At 40.4% G+C, this 12307-nt stretch overlaps 1 protein-coding gene across 2 annotated transcripts in view; it reads left to right on the top strand.

Moving 5' to 3' along the window:
• The window catches only part of dock11 (dedicator of cytokinesis 11), a 67747-nt gene that overhangs the window by 18153 nt on the left and 37287 nt on the right, over positions 1-12307 (top strand). For both annotated transcript variants that reach the window (XM_087171219.1, XM_023396590.2), the window contains exons 12-18: positions 1783-2058; positions 6230-6352; positions 6444-6526; positions 7593-7715; positions 7888-7964; positions 9498-9682; positions 9765-9830. In XM_087171219.1, coding sequence (XP_087027345.1) covers positions 1783-2058; positions 6230-6352; positions 6444-6526; positions 7593-7715; positions 7888-7964; positions 9498-9682; positions 9765-9830 — 933 coding nt within the window. The remainder of the gene's footprint in view (positions 1-1782; positions 2059-6229; positions 6353-6443; positions 6527-7592; positions 7716-7887; positions 7965-9497; positions 9683-9764; positions 9831-12307) is intronic.

Raw genomic sequence — 12307 nt, 5'->3', positions numbered from 1 at the left:
GATCAGAAAAACATTAAAAATCAATCCTAAACTGAAATTGTAAACAATAAAGCTACTGTACCTTCCTGCTGATTTTGTTTGTTTGCACATAAGCACATATAACCACAACTTTGCTTTTAACACCTCAGATCTTCCGCTCTCCTCACCCTCTTCTGCGTTGCCCCAGATAATACACTTTCATAATTCATGCTGGCCTGTTTGGAAGCAATATTTGATAACCTGACCAAAAGAGTATAATATTACGCCATATTGTTGTAAAATCTCCACATCAGTTTGTTTACAGTTAAATCAGTTTGAACTTAAGGTTATGGAAGAATTGTCTGATGAATGTGGATATGTTTGAGCTCCTCAAAACATGCTGATGCAGTTAAAAGCGTGTGTGAGCTCAGCCTTTGTCAGAGTGCGTTGCTTGTAGTCATAAAACATTGAGTTAGGCCTCCTCCCTACTCCTCCTGTTTGCTGGTGCATTATAGGAACTGGTTGGAGGATTGAACTGACTCATATTTGTGGTTTGGAAGCAGCACGCTCTCTCTCTCTCTCTCTCTCTCTCTATCTCTCTCTCTTTCTCTCTCTCCCTCTCTTTCCTTCCCCTTCTTCCTTCCCTCTCTTTCCTTCCCTCTCTTTCCTTCCACAGTCTCAGATAGGTTTAATGTGTATTGGATCAAGGGAGGTTTGTCCATCATGCAGGAACCATTCATCCTGGCATAAGTGCACAGTCATTCAAAAATGTGTGGGCTGTGGTACTGGAGAGCCAACTCTCAAACTAGGCATGGACTAATATGTCTTGCAGCTGATATCTAAGTATTTACTACCCAGTATTTAAGCTAAATTTACTGTTTGACGAAAGTTTCTAAAAATATACAAATCTGAAATTTTTAGTTGTTGCATGACAGATTGAAACTCACAGTTGTAATGTAAACTAATGGCAGTTTTATAGGGGTTTTATACAGATTCGAAACTGACAATGACCTTTGAGGTGCCATATTAGAGTTTTTATGCATTTCTGTGCCTATTGTTTTGTTTTTCTTTCACATGCTATACACACAATGTGTATGCAATAAACCCCATTCTAAAGCAAGTTAATGCATCCAAACTTATAAATTGTTTTTGCACTGCTTCTAATTCCAGACTAACTCTTTAACTCAACCATTCATTTACCCTGTAAAATATCATACTAGTATTATATTACTAGTAATATTACTAGTACATACTAGTTAATGCACTTTAGCTAGACTATATCTATATATAGCTAGGATTGGGGTGACTGTACTTTTGCCATCAGGACCACTCGGCTTTGGAACGACTTCTTTTAAATCACTTCTTTAAACACATTTTTTATAGACAATTGTTTTTATTTATATTGAAGTATGTTGTATGCCTTACTCTTTCTGTTGTTATATTGTTGTTATTGCCTTTGCTTTGTTGTCAAAGCACTTTGTAATCTCTGTTTTTAAAGGTACTATAAATTATTTTTATTATATTATTATTGTTGTTGTGCTAACCATGCATTAACAATGTACAGTAAGTGCCAGACATTATAGGGTTAACATCATTTTCAATACCCTATAAAATATGCAATTAGCTTTTTAGCTTATCATTCAATGTATAGCCCCAAAATTTCTAAAAGAAGTCAATAATTGGGCAAATTCTTGATGGAGGGAGTTGGCTAAGTAAAGCTAGCATGAAATGTGATATATAGTAAACTAGTGCAGGGATGTTATGAAGCATGGCAGTTGTACTGAGGTGTGAGCAGCCTTTAACCACCTCTCTGTTTAACCCCAGGTGGAACCGTTCTTCATTAGCGTTGCTCTCTTCGACGTCTCCAAGAGCTGCAAGATCTCGGCTGACTTCCACGTCGACCTCAACCCGCCCTGCGTCAGGGAGATGCTGACCGACGCCTCGGGCCAGCTCTCCCCTTCATCGGACTCAGACGGTGGAGGAGGAGGAGGACTCAGGGAGGGAGGAGGAGTAGTAATGGTGAATGGGGACTCAGGGAAAGGGAACGGCCTGCCTGTTCTTCAGAGGGTGTCAGAGGCTCTGCTGCGCTTCCCTACACAGGTAAAAACTTGCTTGAGGAAGTGACTTTATCTGAATCACTCATGCACAGCTGCATTTTACAGGATGTGAAACCTGAATCACTGTATTGCTCATATATAAAACACTCTTGAAATCAGCATCTTCTGAAGAAAAAAGTAATATAGTGATAGTATTTCTGCTGATATAGATTTTAAAGTCTTTAACTATAGTGCAGGATCACACCAATAACAGGTTTTCATTAGTATAAATAACACTAGAGAGGTTTGCTTTATTGTATCTCTGGGATCGGTTTGTTTAGTTTTATAATGTTCAATTACAATCAAACGTCACATGGTATCTGGTGCTGGAGTTCATTAGACAAAGGATCTGGCTGCCCTGTTGGGATACAGGTTTGGCTCGAGCGGCTCTGTGTTCTGATGTTCAGGGCAATTAGACCGAATGAAGAGATAGCTGAAAATGAGCATTAGTTCAGACTGTGGCTCTTTCATTCTGTTTGGGTCTTCTTTCCAAACATAATGAGCTTTTGGGAATCAATCAATAACTTTGTGGCCATTAGTCCAGACTGTGTTCTTACTTATTTCTTCTGAAATTTGCTTTGAAAACAGTGAATTAAGTGACAACACTGAACAGTAATTCCTTTCCACATAAGTGCTCCAGCTTAAGGTGCTTTAAAAACTTTAAAAAAAAAATAGAGAAAATAGTGAATACAGAGGAGAAACAATGAACCTAAAGCAGAGTGTATGTGCATCCAAAAACACCAAACTGACAACTTCAATTCTGTTTAATTTAAGAAACTTTATTTGTCCTCAGGAGGCGATTTAAAGAGCAAATGGAGTAGACACTAAAAACACAAAAAATACACAAAGAACACACAATCAGTACAAGACAAACTGTACACACTAAGAAAAACTAAGACAGTTACACATCAGTGCAAAAAAAACAAAAAAACAATCAGCACGGTGCAAAACAAAACCTGTAATATTATAATGAGATTGACAATAACATGGAGAATGACTTTAGTAGTGCAAATAAATAACTGACGCTATACACAATTTGCTAAGAAATTATCTGTATCTTGCAATAAAATATTAGATAAAATACATATTCAGATAATAGGTGCATATTTGATATACGAGGTATATGAAGGTGGATTGGTAGCAGCAAAGTCCAAAAGCAGAAAGGTCAATGTGGATGTCACTGTATGAGTGTGTGTGCAACAGCGGTGATCAGTGCATGACAGGAAATGTTTCTATGTAGTTCAAAGGGTTATATTCACAGGAAGCACCTCGGTGTGTTGCGTCCTCTGAAGCAGAGACATTAAAAGTTTAAACAAGTAAATGCAGCCTGAGAGGAAACACAATAGGAAAATTTTGAATTGTCTCATCAGCAGCACCAGTGTTCAATTTTCCAAGTCTCGTCAGGTTGTGGTTGGACGCTGTTGTCAGTCCCGCTCTGCTCTGATAGCTCAGTGAGGTGGCGGATTGCTGAACTGTCACTTATTTCTGTGATACCCCTCTCAGTGTTCACACGCTGCCTGGGATAAGTGATCACTTGCTGGATTCCTAGCTCTCCGATGACACACTGATGACTGAGCTCTTTACCAGATGATAACAGTGTTCTTCATATTGATTTCTCTCTTTTAATCAAAGTGCTGTGCTTTGCATTTTCACATCATTTGTAGTACATCCAGATGGGGGAGTGTGTCTCCAGACAATGCTTGGTCCATACCCAGCCCTTAAAAAACTTTGAGAGGATCCACATGAGAACTCAGTTCAGCTCATTCATGCAGCATTTGCAAGTCATTTCAGATCTTTGTGGTCTGCCAGTTTCCCTGCCCAGTGATGTAATCTTTATGTCTTGTCACTGTATTTTAAGCCTAGAGTTTATTTAGGAAAGAATAATTCCCATGTGTCAGTGTTACTCTTGGCTTGTGCAAACTCCTGCAGGTGTCGTGAGATCAGCACACACACACACGTGGTGTGTCCCTCAACTCTGGCTGCTTAATGTGATGCAGTCACTCCGCAAGACCAACGCCTTCTGTAAATTAGCAGCATTTAGGCCATTTCTATAGCATAATAGACATGACTGGACTATGGGAAATGGACTGCACTTACATAGCACATTTTATAGCCTTATTGACCACTCAAATCTTTTACAATGGCAGCCACATTCACCCATTCACAAACACATTCATACAGTGCTTTTCTACTATACACGGGCAATTTAGGGTTCAGTATCTTGCCGAGGACACTGCCCAGAGCCGGGAATCGAACCAGCAACCTTCTGATTAGTTGATGACCCACTCTACCTGGGTCTTGCTGAACCACCCCGCCCTGTCCCTCACCTCCATGGTGGCCTGGCCTTGCTACTCATCACTACATAAACATAACTTTATTAAATTACAATTATTACTCATATACTATATCACACTGTATATAATGATACCGAAATATCACTACACTATTATCACATTATCTTATACTATTTTATACTCCTATTATATTTATGATATAAGACATATCACTATTACATAGGCTGGATGTTATATATGATATAAAGTATTATAATGTATTTTTTGTAATAATATGTATTGTTCTATTATTACATTCTGTTTAAAATTATATTTAGGTTACATCATATTCTTGTCATTTTTGCATACATCTCTATAACTGTTTGTTTTTGTTGTCATATCCATCTCTGTCCATTATTTCCTGTGTATCGTTAATGTCACTCTTGTTTTTGTGACGTTATCGCATTAATCCAAAAAAAAAAAGAAAAGAAGAGCAGGATTTCTAATACAGAACTCTGCAACCAGTAGCAGGCCAGACTGGTCCATACAGTTTATAAACTTCTGATTTAATAAAGAACCATTCCAAGCTCCCATATGTATAATTTATGGACTTAATGTTACGTTCTGCCAGCCGACATCTGTGGAAGTCCTACACCGGCAGAACACACACATTATACACACACACACATACACACACACACACACACACACACATACACATACACATACACATACACATACAAGCGCCTGCATGTAAACATAGCAGCCTCTACCTCTGTGATTAGTGTGCTGTTATAGCTCGGCTGACCACAGTTTAATTTAGGTGCACTGGGTGTGGTCCAAGGACGGGGCCTCCACTTGTTATATCTCTCTGCTACATCAGCAGCTGTCTGGAGGAGGCCACAGCCTCTGCACCAGTCCATTACATAATTCACAAATCTAATACATCTCTCTGAGTATGATGGAGTTTCAGAAAAAGGAGCAGTTACACTATTTTCTAGCTACTCTGGCAAGTAAACTGTTGAATTTAGGAGCTCTTTTTTTTTCCCACAGTCTGCAAAATATATGGTAATGAGTAGTCAGCAACAAATCATAATGTCAAACGACTGGAAGCAGAAGCAGCTGCATGTGGTTGTGTTAAACTTGTGAAGATGAGTGAATGAGAGCAGATGGGAGAGGACAGCCGGGGTTACGGCTTGGAGTGTAACCAGGGTGTGTGTGTGTGTGTGTGTTTATCTGACTGGCACCATGCTAGCCTCTTCTAAGATGTGTATTATTAATGTGCAGTCTGTGATGTCTACGTCTCTTTTTGATTTAAAGCTGCATTAGCCGCTAAGATGGTGCAACTGCTGCCTCGGTAATGCCCCTCTGTTTCATTATTTGGGCTTAAACTTTTATGATAGCCAATATTACTTGCTTCTGCTTCCCAGAAACCTCCATGGAAGTTTTTTTTTATTTATTTGTGCATGTGCTTATTAATATGGGCAGCGTGGCCCCGTCTGAATGTCATTTCTGTCCCCTTGAGACTGTTTGTGTGAACTGACACTACGAGCTTAAAGACAGCCCCATCTCACCAGACCAAAAATAGACCTGAGCCCTGTGTGGTTTTCCTGTATAACCTCAGCTAACAGCAGCAGTTTACCCTGCACTTGCCTGGTAGAGAAGCAGTGGATGAATTTAAGAGTGAAAAAGATATTTGAAGTGTTTATTTGAGTTCCCAGAAGTGGTTTCTCTTCACATCCTCGTATCGTCTCTCCTCTTTATACTCCCTGTGGAAAATCCCAGAAGCAGGGTTTACAGTCTGCCAAATCAAATTACAACCACAGATCTTGTTGAACACTAAATCATCACGTTCCGACACTAATTAGCCTCCCCTCTCCATCTCTCCCTCTTGTCTTCCAGGGTATCTTTTCAGTAACCAACCCTCATGCAGATATCTTCCTGGTGGCCCGTGTGGAGAAGGTGTTGCAGAACGGCATCACCCACTGCGCCGAGCCGTACATCAAGACGTCGGACATCAACAAGGTATTTGCTTTTCACCTCATATAATAAATACAATCACATGCCGAAATTCGATGCTGTGTTCTTATATGTGTCTTCTCCCATGTCTCCGCAGACCGCTCAGAAGGTGCTCAAAGCTGCCAAGCAGACATGCCAACGCCTGGGCCAGTACAGGATGCCGTTTGCCTGGGCTGCCAAGTAAGACAGGGATAAATATTACCCAGAAATGAATCTGTTTGGATTCATTTCTGGAATGGCTTCATAAGACTGCATTAAAAGGCATCAGCACGAAAGGATTTTAATAACTAAAAGTCTTTTTATTTAAAATATAGATGTATAAATGCCACGGGTTTTATACATGCGTCAACAAGTTTCCAGATGTGGAAAATAAGGTTAGAAAAGTAGTGTTTCATTTCATTACTATTATAGCCTCCCTTCATGCTCACTGAAACCCTTACACATGGTCCAGAATGCAGCAGCCCCGTCTGGTGTCCGATCAACCCGAAAGGTCACATGTCACTCCCCTACTCATCGACCTACACTGGCCTGAATCAAATTCAAGTCACTAATGCTTGTCTTCAGAGTGACTTCTGGGTCTGCACCGCTCTACTTGAACGCAATCATTCATTCCCTCTGCACCACTGTGTCCCCTCCAAGGAATGTCGTCTGGCAGTGTCATCCCTGCACACAAGACAAACTCAGTCCAGGCTGTTCTGGTCTGTGGTTTCCTGATGGTGGAACAAGCTACCAAACGCTATCAGAGCAGCGGTGTTCCTTTATCTTCATGATTCTCTTGAAGACTCTGAGCTTTTCACCTCTAACACCCCAGCGTGCCTAACGAGCACTTACTATGCACTCCTTTACTTGATCTCCTTCACTTATTAAATAGATGCCGTACTTAATACTGACACCAAAGTCTTCTACTGCACTGAAGCTTTAGTGATGTCCCTCACTGGTGAGTTGCTTTGGGTAAAAATGCCAAATGAGGAAATATACTGTAAATGTAATCAATTATTGAACAAAATCTGAGATGTAGGCAGTTCAGAGTTTCCCTTTGTCAACCAGTGTGGCACTGATGCAATACATTACAATAGAATAAATATTTAAGCAGCCTAACTTCCCCAAAATCAGCTACATTAAATTTGCTTTAGATTAAAAAACATATTGCCTTAATGTTTTTGTTTACCTCTGGATGAAAAGGCGGATACTTTGTTGTTTGCCCGAGGCAGACACTGCAGCCATGTATGTGTGTGTGTGTTTCCAGGCAGGTGTTCAAAGACGCTCAGGGCAGCCTGGACATGGATGGGAAGTTCTCTCCTCTCTATCGCCAGGACAGTAGCAAAATCTCCACTGATGACATCCTCAAGCTGCTGGCCGACATCAGGAAGTGAGTCATCGCCGTTCTTCTGCTATTTTAGCCAGTGCCTAGTTACTGAAAACAGTCATGTGCTAGCACATTTTTTGCATATTACTGCACAGGAAATGGTGCTGTGCATTGTCGTGCAGTTTTCTGAATGTCCTCTAATGTACTCATCCTGGATTCTCTTTTTCCTCATCAGACCTGAGAAGAGCAAACTTCAGACAATCCCCGGGCAGCTGAATGTCACCATCGAGTGTGTACCACCTGACTTCTCAAGTATGTTGTCCTTTCTCTACACTCCCCTTATCCCAACATTTGTCCCTCTGTCACTAACAGTGGTCACGCTTTGAAGTTGAGTCACTGCCGGTAAAACACACAGACCACTGCACAGTGTAAATATAAGGGAGCCGACGCACATCTTTACTTTTCATTGCGAAAAAATACAATAATGAGATTAAATGATTAAGACTTGCAGGAAAGAGTTTTATGAGGCTGTTGTAGTTAAACTGGAAAGACTATGGGCACATTTTGCTGTGCATTAATTCATTATAATCTGCAGTATGTTATTACATTATATTATATTAGATCATATTAATATTATTATTGTATTATTGATTATTGTTATACTGTCGGTGTATATACGTGTACACATAAATTTGTGAATATGTATTTTGGTATTTCATTATTATAATGACATTTATCACAGGCTATTACCATATTATTATTGTTGTTGTTATTATTATTATTATTATTATTATTATTATTATATATGATAGACTCTCAATAGAACATGCTACCATGTGCACACACACACACACACACACACACATACACACATTACCCACAATATACCCAACATAATTACATCTACACCCCTAAATCTAATTTCATCTCAACTGTCTGTCTGTTTATCATGTTTTTTCACCATTAAAAAAAAACAAAAAATCTGCAGTACCGACTAGCGATGTCACAACAACCGATACTTCTGTACCAAGTCGTAGGTACTAGAGATGTGATTCTTCCAGGACTGACGAGAGCAGTATAATGACACAACAAGTGTCCTGTACTGACATTAAACTCAGAGAGAAGAAGAAGACAGGCTCAGTAAACAATAACAACGTGGAATGACATCAGCAGTTGCAGGTGCAGCAAAATAATATATCAAGAATCGTATTAGAGATTACATTTTAATGGTATTGGTACCAACTACCAAAATTCTGTTATTCTGACATCCTTAGTACTGACTTATGTGAGCCTTATGTTGACTTATGAGACTGTTGTTGTTGTTGCCTGCATTTACAGTTTCATCTGATCTTATCTAGAGTGACATGTCAAAACCAAACAAAGAGGAACAAGCTTGAATTTCTTCATTATGAAGAGACAGCTGCAAAGACCAAACCAGTGATTACTTCCATTCTAAGAAAAAAGTATTCCTGTTTCTAGAGTGCAAACAATACAGTATGAAAGTTTTTAGGGTCCCAATAGAAAGGCATTTTATGTGATGGAGTGTACCCAAATGGAGGATGTGGTTGTGTTTTAGAAGGTATAATAGAGGAAAAATCCCAGCATCCTGCATCAATCGCAGCAGATGAAGAAAGTACTTAGATGCCATGCAAGGAAGCATTTAAGATAATTGCAAATAAGATGTAACTGTAGCTTACAAAGGTTTGTACATTTAATTTGCAAGGTCTCAGCTGTTTTTGTAATCAATATCAATATTATAGAGGTAATGACCCCGAGCAAGAAGCAGGAAGTCGGCTGAGGAGGTTTGGTTCCCTAACCCGTGCCATCTGCATCTCACCCCCCCAGATACGGTGACTTCCTCTTACATTCCCGTCAAGCCCTTCGAGGATGGCTGTGAGCGGGTGTCTGTGGAGGTCGAGGAGTTCCTCCCCGAGGAGGCCAAGTACAACTACCCCTTCACCACCTACAAGAACCAGCTCTACATCTACCCGCTGCAGCTCAAATACGACAACCAGAAGACTTTCACCAAGGTGCGTGACTCACTGATCTCACTGATTCCTCCTCTGCTGTGTGCATTGATTTGACTGACGTGATGTTTCCTCCTCACACCAGGCGAGAAACATTGCAGTCTGCATCCAGTTCAGAGACTCAGATGAGGAAGGTGCAGTCCCTTTAAAGGTGAGTTCATTGCAGTAAGCCTCTGTATGTTAGCGGTACACACAGTTTGATTTGTGATTTCAGGAATGTATTCACAGGTCAGTTACTTGAAGGTTTATCTAATTCCTGAACTAGTACCAATCAGCCACCAAGGCTAATTTGAGATTTTGAGGATAAAGTATAATAATGCATATTCTCCTGCATGGGTTTCCTCTCTAACTCTCTTACTCTAGCTTCCTCCTACAAATCCTCCGCAATTGGCAACTCTAAATTGCCTGTAGGTGTAATGAATGGTTGTGACAGACTGGTGGTAGTCTGTTCATCAGTCTGTCTGCTTTCCCCTGCCCTAAAGTTATAGGTTTTTACCAATAAACACTTTATTATCAAAGATTGTAGGAAGTTAAAATGAAATTGAGTCATTTACTTTGCGTGCTTAGAAGCCGCAGCTGGAGCACAGCAGGGACAGATTTTAGACAGTTTACTCTATTGTAGATACAGAAAATAAAGAAAATGAAACAAGCACCACAAATACTTACGTACTTAAATTAATGAATTGTATCACATAATTCAATAATGTAATGTTTGCTGCTTTAGTATCTGTAATGAAAAGATGCAAAGCCTTGAACGAGGAGTCAGGAACAACATCATCCAGAGAGATGAGTGTGTGATGTTTCTGTCACAGAAGATGCTCAGGACAATATATAGTACATGCACGCATAACATAACATAGCATAACATAACATAATATACAAACAAAAGACAGGCAGGTAATATAGACTAGATTAAGTTCATACTGATCACAGAAATAAAGTGGAGGATAGAGGAGGACAGATGGTTGGGATGATGAGACTATCGTGCATTTTATTCTCTTAACAGATTAACAAGAGCCTGGTGCAATTGTCTCAGAAACAATAACTCTGTTGTGAAAATTTGTGGAATGTCCCAAGTGAGATCTGATCAAAAGCAGAAGCCTCAAACATGATAAATTTTCCCTTTTTATTGCTTTGCACAAAGTGGAAGTCAGTGTGCAGCCGAGGGGCCTGAAAAGGAGAAAGGAAAAGCTCCACAGAAGCTGGTTATTATAGCTGGCAAGAGGAGATAATGAATGGTCACTCTCCTTTTTTTTTTCTTTCTTTCTTCCTCTCTGTTCCTCTGTAGCCACACATTTCAAATATTTGTGGGTGGAAACAGTCATCAAAGCGCTGCGGATTTGTTTTTCTTTTCACTTTTCCAGAAGGATGGAGGCAAACAGAAATTCTTTTGACTGCAATCGCCAAAACATTTACACTTGATGCTCGCGATTAAGGGAGCTCCAGACGGACAAATCGCCGTGAAGTGTTATATCTCATAGCGTGCACGCAGACACATACACAGGATGCTCTCCAACAATGCTTGAAGTATGATGAGGCAGAAAGTTGTTTACAAAAATTGAGCAGGAGCTGGCAGCACACCTCTGAGGAGATTTAATCAGAGTCAGCGGAAGCTCGGGGAGGATCTGGGTTTTTACTCAGATCTGACTGAGAGCCAGTTCTGTTGAAGCATGGGCAAGTAGGACGTGAAGGGTGAAGATTTTTCAGAGACTGTGAATTGGAAATACAAAGATTTGTGCTGCCTCAGATACTGTTATCTTTACCATAAATGATCAAATTTACATTCATGAGCTCAGGCTTGATTTTGTTTGTGGGATTAACCTGAACTGCCACTTTTAATAGCTAAAGTGATGACTAGCTCTACCAGAAAATGTTAGATTTTTAGCCCTGTTTGGCATCGTACATGTATGAACAGGACAGCTTTGACAGATAAGATCCCAGGCATCTCCTCAAGCCACGCCTCAACCCTCATCCTGAGTCAGGTAATCAAGACTCCCATCAGCCCTCCACTCGGGGCTGCAGCGAGAGGCCCCCCCCCCCCCGAAGTATTGTTTTTCCCATCGTGGTAGCTGCACCACCCGCAGTCCTGCTCTGCCTTATGATCTGCAACAACAGATCTTCTGTGTAATCCTCCCTCACCACCTCCTCCATCTTCTTGAGCCTCTCCCATCCTCCAGGTTTGTCCGAGTCCTCCTGCAGAGGCTCCAGCCGTTTTCCTGATCCTGGCTCCTATCAGTCTCGATTTCAATCACTTGGCTCTAGAACTCTTTCCTTCCTCTGGCTCATTATTGTTCATTAGAGATGACTACAGTTGTTAGCATCCTAATTAGAGTATCAAACCAGCCATCAGAACAGGTCTGAATTTTCTTTTTCCCCCTTTGTCACGCCTCATTAGAAATATCCTGACCTGGTCAAGCTTGTCTTTGTTACACAGGTTTTTCCCATAGAACTATAGAGTTTTTTTGCTGCTCTGATACAAAACATATTGGCTCTTCTGTGTTTTTGAGGGTGTGTTCATAAACGATCCCACATTCACGACTGCTAATGGCTCTAGTTGCCATTTGGAAAGAATAATTGAATATTTGTGTCACCACAAGTGGAGCCAAAGTGCTGAAATTGTTCTGTGTT

The sequence above is a fragment of the Seriola lalandi genome, unplaced genomic scaffold (assembly GCF_002814215.2).
Source record: "Seriola lalandi dorsalis isolate HSWRI2012SDOR001 ecotype SW California unplaced genomic scaffold, Sedor1 jcf7180002054979, whole genome shotgun sequence".
NCBI classification, from domain to species: domain Eukaryota; kingdom Metazoa; phylum Chordata; class Actinopteri; order Carangiformes; family Carangidae; genus Seriola; species Seriola lalandi.
The sequence above is the reverse complement of the archived record's forward strand: the minus strand, read 5'-3'. Positions and strand labels throughout refer to the sequence as shown.